We start from the raw sequence: 18,862 nt of genomic DNA, 5'->3' as shown, positions 1-18,862 counted from the left end.
GGGTCGGAACCTTTTTTCGCTCGCGGGCCAAAATTAAGGGTTGCAAGTCATCGGTGTGCCGCACATATTTTTAGAAAGTTGTAAAACCGAACGAATGATACTTTTTATAATGAAAATCAAGCAGTGATACATTTCTCTAATTTCTAACTTTTCTGCGTTTTGTGGCCATTTGTCTAATTATAGTTAATATTATAGCTCATTAAACGAGTAATTGAGAATTACTTACTTAGGATATAATTTAGTCAACAAGTCTCGCACACTAAATTCTGCTAAATAAAGAATAATATCATCAAAACAGCTGTTTTGTTGGGACCTTCAGAAGTATGCGCACCAAGATGGCGCACAACCTGAACATAGTAAGTGTGTACCGGTTAGGATTCAGGTTGTGCGACATCTTGGTGCGCATACTTCTGGAGCACCGTTCTGTTTCTATAATCCAGTGAAGTGTGACGGATTATATTACTCCCGAAGGCCTTAGGTTGCCGCCCCCTGACGTAGAGATTCTGGTTTTTCCAGGTATAACAATTATTCATAGAGTGGGGATTATTTGCACGCATTGTTGCTTGGGCTAGGATTTATGATTCATGATTTTCCGCGTTTCCCTTCGCCCTGAAATGGGATATACGCAGTGGTGGTGTTCAGCCGGTTCGCACCGGTTCTATAGAACCGTTTCACGGAATTTTACGAGATCAGAGAGCCAGTTGGAAATATTTGATGTATTTTCTTTAAATTTTTTTAACAGCATTTTTATAGAATATCAACATTTGGGCATGTGTTTTCAGTAGATCATACACCTTCAGGTTTTTGAGTTCATTATCAATGAGTATATAATATATACAGCAATAAAGACGATCCTCAACATCATCAAAATAATAACCTCTTCTGGTTTATCGCGCCTCCCTTCACACTGAAAGTATTGTCTTATATGTGATTCGTATTTATTTTTGTCTACTGTGTACTTTTGGTATGTAATAAAAAAACTACTGACTGACTGACTGACAAAAATTTCTAAGCTAATTTTGAAATAATGATGCTTATTTAACCATTATTTTGAAATGATGATTGGAAGTAGTTAAAAATAATCAGTTTATTTGCTAAAAAAATATGACTTCTTGTAACAGAACGGGCTGACAAATTTGATATACGTTGTAATTTTATATAAGTTTATTTCTACTCCATAATCGGCATAACAATAAAATGATTGGTAGAAACAAATAAATAAAAACTGACTATGAAATCAGGAGAGCAAACAAAACCGTAGATAAGGTTTTTAAACGTACATATTTTATATAAAATGGAAGGTTTTGGCAAGAAGAAGTGGTACGTGCTCACTCACATAAAATAATGGAAATATTTCACACACGCACACACACCATAGAGGAGTTATAAAGTGAGAAGAACATGATAAATTACATACTGGTATGCTGAAAATTTTCAGCAGTGAACAGTGATTGATTATTGTTTTTGCCGGTCGATATGCATTCTCACAAAACTACATTTTACCAAAGTTCATTCTCGCAAAACTACATTCTCACCAATGTCAATTCTTGCAAAACTATATTTCACCAAAGTTCATTCTCGCAAAACTACATTCTCACTCACCAAAGTTCATTTTCGCAAAGCTACATTCTCACCAAATTTCATTCTCGCAAAACTACATTCTTACCAAAGTTCATTCTCGCAAAACTACATTCTCACTCACCAAAGTTCATTTTCGCAAAACTACATTCTCACCAAAGTTCATTCTCGCAAAACTACATTCTCACCAAAGTTCATTCTCGCAAAACTACATTCTCACCAAAGTGAGTCACTTTGATTCTCACCAAAGTTAATTCTCGCAAAACTACATTCTCACCAAAGTTCATTCTCGCAAAACTACATTCTCACCAAAGTTCATTCTCGCAAAACTACATTCTCACCAAAGTTAATTCTCGCAAAACTACATTCTCACCAAAGTTCATTCTTGCAAAACCACATTCTCACTCACCAAAGTTCATTCTCGCAAAACTGCACTCTCACCAAAGTTAATTCTTGCAAAACTACATTCTCACCAAAGTTCATTCTCGCAAAACTACATTCTCACTCACCAGAGGTAATTCTCGCAAAACTACATTCTCACCGAAATTCATTCTCGCAAAACTACATTCTCACTCACCAAAGTTCATTCTCGCAAAACTACATTCTCACTCACCAAAGTTAATTCTCGCAAAACTACATTCTCACTCACCAGAGGTAATTCTCGCAAAACTACATTCTCACTCACCAAAGTTAATTCTCGCAAAACTACATTCTCACCGAAGTTCATTCTCGCAAAACTACATTCTCACTCACCAAAGTTCACTGTTCACTGTTTACTGTATAGTATACCCTAAATTTATCGCGTTTTATTCTTACTTAAATAACTTCTCAGTGGTTGTGTGTGTGTGTGGCTGGTGGGTGCATGTGAGCGTGTGTGAAATATCTTAATAATTTTAGGTGAGTAAACACGTACCACTTCCTCTTGGCAAAACCTTCCATCTTATATTTTGTACGTTATAAACCTTATCTAAGGTTTTGTTTGCTCCCCTGATTTCATAATCAGTTTTTATTTATTTGTTTTTATCTGTCAAATGTATTGTTATGCTGATTATGGAGTTGAAATAAACTTACATAAACTTATACTTATACTTATTCTCGCAAAACTACATTCTCACTCACCAAAGTTCATTCTCGCAAAACTACATTCTCACTCACCAAAGTTCATTCTCAATTTTGTCGGGTCAAAAGTCAATAGTCAGGTGAATGACGTCAACGCAATATACGGTAGGGAGTAGATTTTTGGCAACAGACTGATTTGCAGGATAGATATTGTATTCTTGTATAAATATTTTTTTCGGTGGGCGGGCGCGTACTTTTACGTTTTTTAACTTTATTTTAAGTTATGCTCGCCTTCCAGGTATCTCTGCATTTTGTTTGTTTGTCCAGTTTTTATGTTGTTTTTATGTCAGAGTACCGAAATAAATGATTGATTGAGATAGATAGATAGTTTATTTCGAAAACTCCATAACAAACATAAATTAAAAATGGAGAATTCTGCAGAGCAAGCAAAACCTATAAAAAAGTTTAAAACATGAGAAGTATCTCATGTGCCTGCCGCAAAAACCATGGCGGCAAATTCGGTGTGCGGACACTCATAAAAGCAATTATCAGGAAAAACACTAGTAATCACACGTGAGCAGGTCTGTAGCCTAATTAATACATTGACGTGGCCTACATTCAGACATTGTTAAAACAGTACCGGTATACACACAGAGAGAACAAATCAAAAATATGCCATTAAATGAATGTTTAAAAATGTTGCGCATTGATATGGCCATAAGTTGCACTACAAATTTGTACGTGTGTTTTGGTGTCGTCCTGATATCATCTCAGTGGGAAAGGCGGCGCCGTTTCTGCTATATTAGAATAGGCAAAGTGGACGAAACAAAGCATGTGGTACATACGTCACTTCTAGGCAGTTCTAATGGTTTCTTTTAGTGGTTGTCATTGCAGCAGAGAACCCTAGGGCAGGGCTACTCAACTATTTTTATGGTCCGCAAACAAAGCTTCAAAATTATTTGGGTTCGGTCTTTCCAGAAATGATATTTCGGCATCCTTAAACGAGCACTTCCTCGACCGACTAATGATTACTAGCAAATTAAAATTGTTCATTATGGTGTTATAGTTCTTTTCGTATATATTCAAAACTATGAAAGTCATTTTATAATAGGAAATTCAAAAAGTGGGGCTAATGATCCAAAATAAATAATTAGGTGCGCTCCAAATCCAATACTCGAAAGGTCCGGATTTGGACCGCGGTCCGCCAGTTGAGTAGCCCTGCCCTAGGGTACCGGTACCGTACTTGACATATTTATCCAGAGGGAGAGGAAAGTGTTTAGAACTGTCTAAATATTGGCAAACCGCGGCCTCTTTTTCGGTTACCAGTCCCTGTCGGGTATAGAATTAGTTAGCCAGTTATTTGTTTTTGGAAGCATGGACATGATGGTCGGATAAGCTTTTTTTTTCTTTTTTCTTAACTAGACAAATCAATGCAGATTATGTTTGTTATATCTTCGTACGTATGCCATGAAATGAAGCATTTCTGCTTATTCATCGCATATGTGTATAAATTATTCAAATTCATTCAGTAACCTTTGGAATCTCTTCAGATTTTGTAATCATAAATAAATAAAAATGATTTACTCTAGCATTCCCCTCCCCAATTTTATTCTTCCATTTTGAGAATATAATTTTAAATTCTAGAATGTTCCTCCACAATATTTTAGTAATCTGAAACTGTGGATCTTAAACATAATAGCTTGAAGAGGGGGAGTTGACTTTGATGAATGTCTGGTTGTATCACTCCCTCCTGTCTATACCAAACTAATTTATTCCTTATTATTATTATTACGATGACTGTTATTTTATTTTGGTTGACGATTTAAAATTTAATCAAAATACCGACGTTTTGATGATTACGTACAACGTGACGTCATTGATGCAAATCCTTTTCTCTTTCTGTATAGCTAACGTCCATTTTCGTAGCTCGTGCATAACTCGCTGCAACATTTGAACGCCAAACATCGCGGCGCGCAGTATAGTGAAACCTAAAATTTGAGCTTATCCATGATTCCAGTCACTAAATCCTACAAAATCACCATTATCGCCTCAGTCATACGTTGTTTATTCAAAAAGAATGCGTATGCACACGCTTAATGCATATGAAATTTATCGATTTTTGTTTTTGCATTTCTCTGACACCGATAGATAGCAATTGGTAATACGTTAGGCTGATAATTATCCAGTTAAGACATGTATCTATACGATCATATTGATTAGATATGTCTGTTTACGATCCGCAGATGATAATAATATCTCTAGTATGGTACATTTAACAGATGAGCGTAGAACTCTGCACAGGTGCACACAGCAGGAGGTTAGACCACATAAAGTTAAGTCGCAAAATGAAAAAATGAGGCGAAGTTTCTTTTTGTTGTTTTTATTCGTTTATTGTCATTTGACTTTGTCTATCTACCTGCGAACATATTATATCTGATCTATCAAAACGATGCCAGAAATTACTTACAACTCTTGCAATAGCGAGAACTTGCAAAAAGCTATGGCTGATGTTAGAGCAGGGATGTCGCATTCGCAAGCTGCTGAACGCCATGCCGTAAAAAGTTCGACAAATTGAAAAAGATTCACACTAAAAGTATTGATCGACCGACCGGTTTATTAACAAATGAAGAAAAGAAGCGATTTGCCAAGAGCCCCGAAATCTTTGCATGTTGGGGATATCCCACTGGGCCGGAAGACATTTGCAGCATTGTCCAAAATGATTTGGATGCAAAGGGAATATGCTCTCACGTGCAGCCGTGGGACCAGAAGAAATAGTGAATTGCTTCAACGAAATTAAAGAAATAGCGACGCGTTTGCCCGCAACGAATATCTTCAACTACGATGAAACGAATCTTCGTGACGATCCGGGCAGAAAGCGTTCAATAGTTCCAATTCGAGATTTCTCACGAAGCTCGATATCTATCATGTTTTGTGGATCAGCTGCTGGAAGACTTTTGCTCCCTATGGTTGTATATTCCGCGTTAAACATCTACGAGTACTGGACCACCGATAGCCCTGAAGGGACAATATATGGCGCCACACCCAACGGATGGTTTAACACCAGAACCTTCATCCGCTGGTTCAAAGAGGTATTTGTCCAGTAATGTGACAAACTTGACGGCGACAAAATGCTCGTAAGTGACAATTTGTCATCGCACTTAACCATGGAGGTTATCGAATTAGGGGACAAACACAATGTTTATTTTACCTGCCTGCTACCCAATAGCACTCATATGCTCCAGCCTCTCGACTCAAAGCAAAAGGGATAAAAATAGTAGCCGACTGGAGAGTAGAATCACGAATTCGGGGTTTCCCGAATGGACATTTTCCTCTGTTATCACAAAGACTTCTTTAAAAATCAGCCGCAACATCTGCCCATAATCTGAAATCGGGATTCTGAGTTTGTGGGATCCACCCAATTAATCCCACTGCGGTGTTGTCTAATCTACCACCTCAGGAATTTCATTCTTCAGTCGTCAATAGACAAGAAGTGGAAGATCAGGCCACGTCTACTCTCATTACCTACATAAAATCTTTACATTCCACAAGAACAAATAAAGTGAAACGGACGCAAGGATCGAAAATCACAACGGGCAGGAACCTCTGGCCACCGATCAACGGATGTTGGAAAAATCTAAGTGGCACTGCTGAAACTGAGAATGGATGGGTCGGTTGCGAAACACATTGGTTCGACGAGAACTGTTGCACCGACCCATGTGCTAACCCATGTGGGAACTATTTCAATTCTTAATTTTGCCTGCATTTCCGTCAATTTATCCGTTTATTTTTAATTGTTTAAATTTTTGTTCATCCCTTTCTCAGAGATATTGTTCAAATATAGTAAAAATCACCCGAAATTATCCGGTTTTACGGTACCGTTATACTTATACTAACCGACCTGTGGGTATGTGAACCAGCCTATGGTAGGAGGACCTTCATGTTAATTTTGTATATTCAATTAATTTCTATCAAAAATGTTCTTATCTTTGAAGTTATTTTAGATTTTGATTATAATGTAAACACAGCAGTCATCTATCCCAGCTGGTGATTTATTGATTCTGCTGGTGATTTGAGACTACATGGTTGTCATAGTAACACTGATCTATTCAGTCACACTTGATTGGTTTTACTTGGAATGTACTTGACCCAGTGACCTTTCAAGACATTTTCACTTCTGTATCGACGCTGGAACAATATTGAGGACAAATCGTAAATATGTCTTCAGAACCCGTCATACTGAACGTGTATGATATGGTGAGGATTTGTTTTAGTAACTTCGAAATTTAAAACTCTACCACTAAAAATCACTCATTCACGACTTGGCGGAATAATCTTGAACAAGCCTAGCAGAAAACCTTTTTTGTTACGCACATCTAAATGGTCTATGACCCAGTCTAAATTTGGTGGTAAATGCATGTCACGACCGAAATACCGGTTCAGTGTAGTTCAGTACCACAAGTACCAGTGGGCTTGTCATAACCATTTTTGCATATGTTATTCTTAACTCCCCTGATCACGCCATCCAAAAATTACGTCACTACGACGCCACACATTATAACCCTTGCCAAAGTATAGCTATGATCGTCCGAAATGGCATCTGTGCCAACGGTAATGAACTGATTAGTGCCAGCTATCTCTCTCATACTACGACACCACACATTATAACCCTTGCCAAAGTATAGCTATGATTGTCCGAAATGGCATCTGCACTAAAGGTAATGAACTGATTAGTGTCAGCTATCTCTCTCATATCAAAATCGTTACAATCAGAAAATGAGAGAATTAGCTCGCTCAATTTTGGGTGATCATCTCACAATTTTGCACGACCATCTGTGTTACGTCACTGTGATGTCGCGATGACATATTTTTTGGATGACGTAATCAGATTAGGTATGACATAGGCATAAATTGTTGAGCCTCGGTAACTAGAAGTAGATGTGATACTAAACTATACCAGGCTATGCAATTCATTTTGCATACTAGAAAATTCGTATTTGCTCATCATTATATCTGCCAGTTTGAAGGCTGGTGAAATAAAACAGCATCTAATAAACAGTGCTGACAAATTCTATTATTACAAGCTGACTGATTTTAGTAATCATGCAACTTTCGGCTTCTCATGAGCATGTCAAAATTTATGGCGATGAAATTCATTTTGCACACTAGAAAATTCGTAATTGCTCATCGTTATTTCTGCCAGTTTGAAAGGCTGGTGAAATAAAACAGGTTCCCATAAAGAGTGATGACAAATTCTAATAGAAATCGTGCGTTATTCGGTTTATCAAGAGCATGTAAAAATCCATTACCTGTATCTGGAAACTCACATTTAGATATCAACGCTAACCAGTCTGGTTTTCAAACTTTTTAAGGTGTGGCACGTTAATGATGTCTAAATATTGCTGTGGCAGACATAAACTACAAAGCTTGAAACTATTTGTATATTATTATACCGTATTTTAAGTACCATAACCGAGTTATAAGACACGCTCTGTAAAATGCTTAGATTGTCATTTTATTCGTACATAAGATTCACCGACCTATAAGACTCCACAGGTACCGGCAGGTTTTAGGTGTAATAAAGCATAAAGTACTGAAAAAAAACCTGAACTATACATTTGGTACGCTGGCTCATAAGACGCACAATCAATTTCTGAAAAAAGAAAAATATTTTAACTGTTCTTTATATTTTGTAAAATAGATGGTTGTACAATGTATGACATCCATATTTTATTACATCTATTCTTATTGAGAGCGCATTGTTCAGTATTTACTTTAATTTAAATGTTCCTAAATTTTAGGGTCGCGACCCCTTCCAAAATATATTGAAATTTTTTGCAACCTCCTTTTCCGAGTGGCATCTCTTATCCGGTCTTACGATCAGCATTGTTATGAAAGTGCGCAGCTTCCTTGATCCTATGTATTCTTTCGAAATTGTGATATTTGTGTTTTCACTAGTTTTTAATAACTGCGTTTCAAATCAAAAGTTTTAAAAGGACAATTGATGTACTACTTTATGTGAAATTGTTGTCGCTCTTTGTGACCCCGAAAATTCGTTGTGCGCCCCCTTGCTGGTCCCGCCCCCCCAGTTTCAGAATATACTCTATTTATTTCGTTTTTCTCAGTTCTGGACCAATGAATACACGTCATCATTGGGAATCGGAGTTTACCATTCTGGACTGCAGGTTTACCAGAGAGGTAAGTATCCAGGGGTTTTCCTTGTACTATATATTTTTTTTTTCATTCCTTGAATATTGTTCCTTTACTACATAGATGTCTCAAACTCCTGTTATATTTGTATATTTACGAGGGGCATACATTGCGCAACTTTGTCTTAGGCGAACCAGATGTTGAGTTGGCCATATACCATACTATAATGGAAAATATCATATATTAATATCCAATGGATGGGGTATAGTCCGCGTCCAGTACAAAATAAGCCATTGCGAGAAATACAATTTTACATAGTACTTTAAAGAGACATGGCTTTGTTTGGCTTACGGACGCTTCCTCCCAAGGACGCTTCAGATCTGACCCTTTCATAAGCTGATCCCAGAAAAAACAATATATACGTAGCCATCCAATAAGACAACTTTTGAACCAAACTTTCTGGTCCACGCGGGCTCGAGTGTGGATGTAAATTTATCAACAATGATCGATGGGTTAAAAAAGAGGCCCAATCAGCTTGTCTCTGTTTTTTCTCCCCTTAGGGATTAATATGATAAACCCTAGCTCTGAATCAGATTTAGAACACGTCTTTTATTCTACGCATGGCTCTAACGAGCTGTCAAAATAAACAGGACCACACTTAAATACACAAAAGATATATACCGATCAAAAGTTTGAGCGAAATTATTTTTTAATCACCAAATACTTTGGGATTCGAATCCTTTGTATCCGTTATTTTATATAGCCGATTCCTATAAATGACCCCTGATCTGAGCAGGCACATATTGTTTTGAGAGCAAACAGAGAACAGCAGCACATTTTATCATAAAGTAAGGGTTCGTGGCTTCCCATGCAATTGTTTTTATCCAAAATTTGGTTCAAGCAAACTTATTTTCTTAATCGTTATTTGTCACATTTTCAGAGTTTGCTTATGGAGGGCATGCGTACCCTTTCACAGGCGTATTTGAGATTGCACCAGGGGACTCTGTGGAACTTGGAGAAACGTTTAAATTCAAGTAAGACTCACTTTTTTTTGGAAAATATTATGACTGGATAATTTGCTCAAATCAACTTCATGTGCACTCACTCAGTGGTAAAGAAGACTCATATCTGGGCAAAGGTATGGGCATTCAGAAGTAAAGGAGACGTATCTCTAAGCAAAGTTACGGGCAAGTAGGATTATGGGGATACATTGTACACACTCACTCCAAATAAAGGGAACTACTTTCTGAGTTACGGACAAAAAATGAAATGCCAACAACTATTCGAAACTCTTATTGAATGGTTGAGATGTCTTAAGGCAATGGTTCCCAACATTTTATTGCTTGTAGCCCTTTTCCAGATTATTTTGGCACTTGGGGCCCCCTTGTTTATCTTCCCTAAAATACAACCAACGCAAGCATTGAGCCATCTCGATTTACCTTGGTGAAGTCAAAGCAGCATAATTGTCGTCCCATTGTTTGCAAAAATAGAAAATCAATTTTGCGAATAGTATCAGGGCCCTCTCCAACTGCTCTGCCCTTGGGGTCTCAGGGCCCCCGCTGGTAACCACGGCTTTAAGGGTACTCAGAACTAATAAAAACTCCAAGCAAGCTCCTTTCACCCCATATCTAACGTTATGCAGGGAGTCACAATCATTTGGAACGTTCCTGTTCGACCTCCCAAATCTGGATAATATCATCTACTCATATATCCTCACATATAAGCCACATAAACGGACCTGAAACGGTGACTATATAAAAATTTGCATACAAGCCTACCCCACAAATCGTAACACGCCGTATGCACCTATCACAGTAAATGGTTGCAGGGGAGAAATAGTGCAGTCAGAGTTATGCACGTAGAAGCCAATACCTTAGATTGGCCACATTTTTTTTTTAGTTTTAAACTGATGTTCGAGGATATACTGTATTTCTAATTAATAAGAACATTTATTTTATTAACAGAGAGAGCGTAGTTCTTGGGACGACGGATTTCCAGGAGCGAGACATCGAAATGATAATTGAGCAGCTCGGACAAGAGTACAAAGGCAACGCCTATCACCTAATGCACAAGAATTGCAACCATTTTACACACGCTCTTTCTGTGGTGAGGATTTTTTTAAACTATGAACTAGACTAGACCAGGGCTACTCAACTGGTGGACCATGGTCTGAATCCAAACCTTCCGAGTATTTTATTAGGACCGCGCCCAATTCTTTACTTTGGATCATTAGCCCCAATTTTAAAGTTTCATTTTATAAAATGACTTATAATTTTGAATATATATGAAAAGAACTATATCAACATAATAAACAATCGGGGCTCCCGAAGTATGCGAACCAAGATGGCGGACATCGGAATGTAATACGTGTACTAGCTTAGGGTTATGGCATAATTTTAGGTATAAATACTACGGGAGGCTCTTGGCTAGTCTTCGAACTGATAATAGGACTAAAATAAGGAAAATTGGAATAAAATTATGGCCTAACCCTAACCTGTGACCAGGGATGGCCAATACCGAATAGTTCACTATTTCGAATACATTCGAAATTATTTTTTTCGAATATGAAATTTCGAATACTTCGAAAAGAAAATTCACTAATTGAAGCTTATCTAAATGTATGTAGGAATTTCCATACAATAAGCAATGGAATAACTGCTATCTACAAGTTACAACCTAGTTATATTACCAGGCATCTCATATTTGAAGATTATTGCAGTATATATTTTATATATCTTGAGTCATGTTAACAGAATTAAATTAATACCGCAATAGTGGTATCGGTGATGGATTTGAATATTTGACCAACACAAAATCATCCTAGTAAAACGCCCATACTTTTAAATATCAACCATTATCCAAATTATTTGCCAAAAAGCGGGATAAAGTATGAGTTATTTTTCCTACTTGTGACAATTTTTTATACGAATCAAAAATTTTTTATATACGGAAACTTTACCACACATTTTAAGTCCGCAGATCGCCGTTGTATGTTTGAGTAATAATACTTTTATTATTTTATAAAAATGAAAATAAGAAGCAAAAACTATTCATAATCGGGTAGTTTACCACACATTCTAAGTCCACAGATCGCCGTTGTATTTTGTAAATACAAAAATAGGAATCAAAAATTATTATTAATCGCGAGTTTGCCACACAATTTATGTCCACAAATTGCCGTGATATTGTGCCGAATATAATTAGTTTTTGATTCTTATTTTCGTACTCGCGAAAAAATTGTCACAAGTCGGAGAAAGAATTTATACTTTATTCCGCTTTTTGGGAACCAATTTGGATAATGGTTGCCATTGGTTTGTATTTAAAGGTATGGACTTTTTACTAGGATGATTTTGTGCTGCGTAAAATATTCGAATCCATGACTGATACCACTATTTAAAATGCCTTACCGTGTTAATTTAATTCTATTATCATAACTCAAATGTTGGTAAATCGGGCAGTTTACCACACATTTTAAGGCCACAGATCGCCGTTGCATTTTAGAATTATAATAGTTTTATTATTTTGTAAATACGAATCCAAAATTAAATATAATTGGGCAGTTTACCACGTATTTCATGTCCACAAATACCCGTGGTATTTGGTATTAATACTTTCATTATTTTCTCAATATGAAAATAGGAATCAATATTTAATAATATCGGTCAGTTTACCACACATTTTATGTCCACAGATTGTCCATACAACCACGAGTTACGTTGAACGGAATTAAATTAATACGACATGACATTTTAAATGCTGGTACCAGTCATGGATTGGATTATTTTGCGCAACAAAAAATCATCCTGTTAAGGATCGATACTTTTAATTATGTTATCAAAATTATTTGCCAGAAATTATTTTCTAATAAATCAACTTGTTTTTCAAACTTGTGCCAATTAATTGGATATCGTAACAATGACGGCTATAAATATCGTATTACCCGGCTAATAAGTCCACATGGCAAATAGGACGATGTCTATTTTTAGCACTCAAAAAAGGGTTTTTTCCATATAGGCCTCCAATAAGACTGGTACAAAAATTGTGTCCCTGTGATATGCGCTAATAATTTTATATGTTTAGAACCAGATCATGTTAGTTTGGTAGAATCATACTCACAGAATTAACTATTTTTAACAATTGAGCGGTAAATTTAAGTTGTAAAGCGGCAATCATTTTGGACAACCTATTAACCCGAATGTTGAAATAATTTTGGAATGTGATAAGTACTACACTGTACGTCCACGGGTTATTTCACAGCTGTGTTTTCCTGTCCCTGTCGTGTTCTGCTGAATTGGAAAAACGAAAAGGGTCACAAATCACTTTATCTCGGTGGCCATGTTTCTCTTTAATGTAACGATAACCGGCCTGCGATTAAATATCATGATAGGCAGACCCTAAGACACAAATCATGCTTGAGAAGACTAATAAGCAGGCCACATAGAAATAAAATAAACATACTTTCTCAATTAGACGCCCCAAAAAAAAATCAGGCCGAAAAATTGGGCCTAGAAAAGCTGTTATTGTCAATTTTTCGACGTGATCGAAATGAATTTGTAAATTAAAAGCCTCGTAGACGAATGTCGGCAATGTCCACCCACGCAAACGTGCAAATGTGTCGCAACACTATGCGACGTACGATCGCACAGAATATAAACAACATCAAAGTGCCGATTCTATTTCATCGTCATTACAATACGTGAGACAGCGTAAAAAGTCGTTTGAAGATTCCCGTAAAACGAAACACCACGTTTACGGCGAAAAGTGGCTACTATTCGGAATTATTCGAAAATCAGCCGAAAAGTTATTCGAATACTATGATATTCGAATATATTCGAATATTCGATTCGTTTTGGACAACCCTGCCTGTGACCCATGTTACGTTCTGATTTCCGCCATCTTGGTTCGCATACTTCGGGAGCACCCAACAATATTGATTTGCTATAGCCGGCCGAGGAAGTGCACATGTAAGGATGCCGAAATAGAATTTCAGGAAAGACCGGACCCAAATAATTTCGAAGTTGCGGATCTTCAGCAAGAGTAGTTCGGTTGCCCTGAATTAGACCAGTGGTTCCCTAACCAGTGGTTCCCTCGCGTTCCACCTCAAAAATAACTAGTTCACAATAAGCTACAAATAACAGGTAGTAAGATGGAAGTATGTTTTATTCCAAAACACATACATGGATAAAATGTAAATATCCAAAACCAGGCGGGCAGGATCTAATCTAACAACTATTTTTATTTTTGATGAGCTTCACCCCCCCCCCCCCAAAAAAAAAAACTTGCGAGTATTCACAATCCCTTCATGTTGCAAAGTTATATTCAATTTAGGCCTATGACGTTACAATGCCCTGACAGCAAGCTTGTCATAGGATCAATAACCAACATTTTCGTGCCTGCAACTTTTAGTCAAAAGTCAAAACTTAGTCAAAACTTTTAGCCTGAGTCAAAAAAGGTTGCGCACCCATGCTTCAACCACTTGGCCATCAGCCGATCCTTTGTTGAGCCCGAAACTTTTTTTTCCAGTTATACGACCACTGTTATTAAATGTAATTGTGATTTTTTAACAGATCCTCTGCGGAGTTCGGATTCCAAAATGGGTGAATCGTCTTGCACACATGAGCGCTTGCGTTCCGTTACTTCAAAGATGTCTCCCTCAGGAATGGTTGACGCCTGCTGCTCTTGCGAACACGGTCGAACGAAGAAACGAGGAAGAACAACAAGAAACAAACAACAGGACATGAATTTAGGCTTAGCCTTAAATTCAGCATAAGTATGAAAGATAAACAACAACACATCAAGCCGGGCTTAGCCTGAATTTCAGCAGCATTTTAAAATATGAACAACAACAATTGAATTTAGACTTAGCCTAAAATTCAGCTAAACTATGAAAGAACAACAACTCATCAAGCCAGGCTTAGCCTAAATATCAGCAAAATTTTAAAAGAATAAACAACAGAACAATTGAGGCTCAGGCTTAGCCTTAAAATCAGCAGCAACAGGCTGCTGATTGGCAAAATACAAAAAACAATTTACTAATCTGGCTCAGTCTGAAATCAGCAAATTTATGGAAGAAAAACAGCAACAATTCAGGCTTAGCCTTGACTTTATCTCTCTTAACAAATTACTGAAGGCTAGGCCACTCACCTATTTATGTTTGTGATATTCAATAACCAGTAAACCCGTATCCCTGTACTGAAACGTAAGGAAACCCCTTTTTCCGGTACAGCATTGTCCAACCGGTTCATTACACCATGGGTAAGGTGATAGGCGTGGAATTTGAACCTGAAACCCTTCAATGGGAATACAGTCCCAACATGCTAGCCTTGCATGCGCTATTGAATCAAATATTTTTGTTTAAAAATTTTGTATTTTTTTTTTAATTTAAAAATATTTTTCATCAGAAGCTCTTGCCATACTTTTTTAACAGAAATACTAAAAACTCAAAAATTAAATGAGACTAATCTCTGAGCGAAGCTATCCAAAGTCTTTATTTTACCAGTCAATTCTGATAAAACACTTTGTTTCTTATTTTAATCGCAGTTTTTCAGGTAAAATCTTCGTTACTGACAAATTTTATGCCCTGTTAGGACCAGTGGGTAAGCCAGCGGTCCTCATACTTATATTGATTTGGGGGCTCCCGAAGTATGCGAACCAAGATGGCGGACATCGGAATGTTATATGTGTACTAGGTTAGGGTTAGGCCATAATTTTAGGTATAAATACTACGGGAGGCTTTTGGCTAGTCTTCAAACTGATAATAGGACTAAAATAAGGAAAATTGGAAAAAATATTGTGGCCTAACCCTAACCTGTTACCCATGTTACGTTCCGATGTCCGCCATCTTGGTTCGCATACTTCGTCAGCACCTTAATCTGTACCTCCTTCTAATGGCTGGCGCCGTTTACCCCCTGCTTTTCAAAAGAAAAAAATTTTGTGCTCCCAAGCCAAGTGTATTGGATCTTTGCTCTATAAGTACAATATTCTCAGTCGTTTTGTGTGTCAAGTTGTAGCGTCCAAAAGGCTGGGCAGATCTGTTTGAAATTTTTCACATGGGTTTTCCTGTCACCTTAATGCCATCGTTTGTGTTTCACCCAAGTCCGGATTAATGTTTCGTTTCCATGGCAGCAGCGAAAAAATGCCTCGATCGGTAAAAATTTCCCAATTTCTGTCATAATTTTTTGTATTTTTTTAGTGAACGAGTCGAATATCAAAATTTCCAGACCACTACTCTTCGCAGGCGAAAATCCGCTTTTATCTTGAACGTTTTTTAGCTTGATTTGAACGAGCTCTGCAGACCCAATTATGTGACCGAATCGATCGATATTTTGGAAAGCCTCAACTTTTTCTACATTTCTAAATGCTAACTCATTGATTACTATGTTCTTCTAGGGCGCTCCACAAGTATGTGCACCAAGATGGCGCACAACCTGATAACTTTAACCTGGTACACATACTATGTTCAGGCTGTGCGCCATCTTAGTGCACATACTTCGGAAGCACCCTTCTATGTTGAACAAAACATATCTTCGAGTATATCCCATATTCTACATTAGAAATTATTATTTCAGAAACTATACAGATATAGTAACTTCAAACATTGTTTATTCATGTTCAAAAAATACTCCATTTTCAGAAATATATTAGTTGGAGTTCCCGAAGTATGTGTATCAAGATGGTGAACATAGTATGTGTACCAGGTTAGGGTTCAGGTTCTACGCCATCTTGGTGCACATACTTCAGGAGCGCCTATTATTTTAACTCTTTTGTGTATTTTACTCCTTCAATACTTTATTTATTTTGTATATACCTTTATTATCTGGGTACTATCGTGTTTTGCCCCGATAACTAATATTATGATCTGTTATCTTTGGTTCTCAGCGGAAGCGGACACTTTTGCAAGGGTTAGGTCCTTGCTTCGCTGGATTGCTTTTGGCTTCATTTTATTCATTTTCGCAGATTAGAATATATAAGATAAGTTATTGCTCCAGCTTCCCTTATCCCATTCTGTATGGTTTCCAAACCGCAGCTCGTGGCCCAATTACGGCCCTGGTACGGATTTAATATGGCCCGCCAAACTTGGTGAAATAGTTTAACATTTCAAATTTTTCACCTTTTTGCGTTTTAGATACCTCCAATTGTTACATCATTATCACAGATTATAGGCATGTGTATATTTTTGTAACAACCCTTGCGGGCGATCCCATCTTAGGTTTGGGCTTTTGATGGGCGCTAGATGCTCCCAGTCACTTCTTCTCGTTATTTTTATCGGCCTTTGCTGCTGCCTTTGTTTTTTTCACATTAGAGCATTATTTTCCTCACCCAATCAACTTTGGGAACAACTACAATAAAGGTTTACTTTAACCTAGTTCAAACATAATCAAAGATAGCAGATCATGAAATTAGTTATGGGGCCATAGCAGGGTAATATCAATGTTTGTGTCTATTATATCTATCGCCTCAGGATTGCAAGTTTTTTTTTGAAAAGTATTCAAACCTTACCTCTGAAGAAAGCCCCAACAGCCATATTTATATAAATAGGGACCAAAATTTCCTACCTCTACAATGACATCTATTCTGGGCCACACGAAAAATTTAGTTTCTTTATGCAGCCCGATCAGCCATTGATACGTAAACGAGAATATTGGTCGGAGACCGAAGACTTATCCATCGAAGGTTTTCGACTTTCGGTCGATAAGTCTTCGGTCTCTGACCGATATTCTCGTTTAACATTATAGTGAGACACTTGAAATGTCGAGTTCTTGCATAGATTGTGAGCTCCTTCTTGAACATAAGGGCAAGGGCCACACTAAATTGCAACCTGTTGCACACCACTGCCCTTGTGTTCAAAAGGTATTATGGCATATTTTTTTTAATTTCCTCTCGAATACAGAATATTAGAATTATCGCCCACGCTGTAATAAATTGAGTAGAAAATGCCACACAAATAAGTTTTCGGTTCTTCACAAAACGTATCTGCTTATGCATTACCCTGTTCAGAGTAAAGGTATAGAAATACTTCATAAAAAATCTAGCAACACTAGAGTAACCAGGAGACTAGTTTTTGCGTTTGCAATCCTGATGGTGTTTCTTATATCATCATGTATTTCTTCTGTATTAAAAAGGTCTGTTCTGTGATTTTGATATTTGTGAACTGGGATTAGCACAGAGGGAAGGAATCTTGCCATTTCCAGGGAGGAAATAGTAGGCTATGCCCCCAATTTCGAAAAAAATTTTAAATGCAATTTTGCGACGTTTGCAGTAGTACACGAATCCTTACGCCTTTTCTAACAGCAGTTGTTTGCTTTATTCTTGAACGATTTACTGAAAAATTCGGCATTTTGTGGCTTGCTATCAATAATCCTTTCACTAAATGAACCAACCGAGATTAATGAAAATGTGCGCTTATATGAATTGGATAACTTCGAAAGCGAAGCTTCTTCAGTGGCTATATTACTTTGTATTTGGTGCAGTTGGACTAATATTTTTTACTTTTTGGCACTATTGTTATATGTCCCTATAGACACATTACAAACTATTCAATTCCTGAGTGCAAATCAATAACCGAAGGTCTTTTAAAAACAAATACCGGAAAATCATAGTGTCGGAGGTGATATCTAAAATAGGCAAATGGAGAAATATATTGAAAAAGGTGGGCCCACTGGGTTAGTGTATCCTGCTAACGTCAAGAACGAGCTTGCCATCACATCTACTGTGTTTTCTTGCGTATAAGTCGAGTTTAAACTCTAAATGAAAAAAGTTGCCAAGATACGAGCATGTCTTATTTCTTATGTATTCACCGTTTTAGGGCTGTCGACTTATATTTGAAGATACTCTATTCGAAGAGTCAACCAGAGTCACCATTCATCACAAACTAGGTGATTCAACCAGCTTGGCTCATTGTGCTAAGCGTTAATATGCTTGCCACCCTATCTCTGATTACCCTTCGTGGGATTGCAGGTTCGAATCCCATGCGGGGATGATCATGTGCGAGAGGATTGCTTGACTCCTCGCAGGGTGGTTCACATAACCACTGGTCGGTTACGGCTTCCTCCACCATCAAGTCCATGCTTCCGAAAAC

General features: G+C 37.3%; 1 protein-coding gene across 1 annotated transcript; it reads left to right on the top strand.

Annotated features, from left to right (window-relative positions):
- Positions 1-6,611: 6,611 nt before the first annotated feature.
- On the top strand, positions 6,612-17,919 carry LOC120330967 (deubiquitinase DESI2-like). The gene is made up of 5 exons (XM_039397963.2): positions 6,612-6,891; positions 8,760-8,832; positions 9,725-9,818; positions 10,749-10,890; positions 14,352-17,919. The coding sequence occupies exons 1-5, from the start codon at positions 6,853-6,855 to the stop codon at positions 14,523-14,525; spliced, it is 522 nt and encodes a 173-aa protein (XP_039253897.1). The 5' UTR covers positions 6,612-6,852; the 3' UTR covers positions 14,526-17,919.
- The last annotated feature ends 943 nt before the right edge of the window (positions 17,920-18,862 follow it).

Source organism: Styela clava, chromosome 6, assembly GCF_964204865.1.
Source record: "Styela clava chromosome 6, kaStyClav1.hap1.2, whole genome shotgun sequence".
In the NCBI taxonomy this organism is placed as follows: domain Eukaryota; kingdom Metazoa; phylum Chordata; class Ascidiacea; order Stolidobranchia; family Styelidae; genus Styela; species Styela clava.
The sequence above is the reverse complement of the archived record's forward strand: the minus strand, read 5'-3'. Positions and strand labels throughout refer to the sequence as shown.

Coding starts and splice junctions, on each gene's coding strand:
- LOC120330967 (XM_039397963.2), top strand. CDS start 6,853: ATGTCTTCAGAACCCGTCATACTGAACGTGTATGATATG. Junction 8,833..9,724: donor ACTGCAGGTTTACCAGAGAG/GTAAGTATCCAG, acceptor TCACATTTTCAG/AGTTTGCTTATGGAGGGCAT. Junction 10,891..14,351: donor TTACACACGCTCTTTCTGTG/GTGAGGATTTTT, acceptor ATTTTTTAACAG/ATCCTCTGCGGAGTTCGGAT.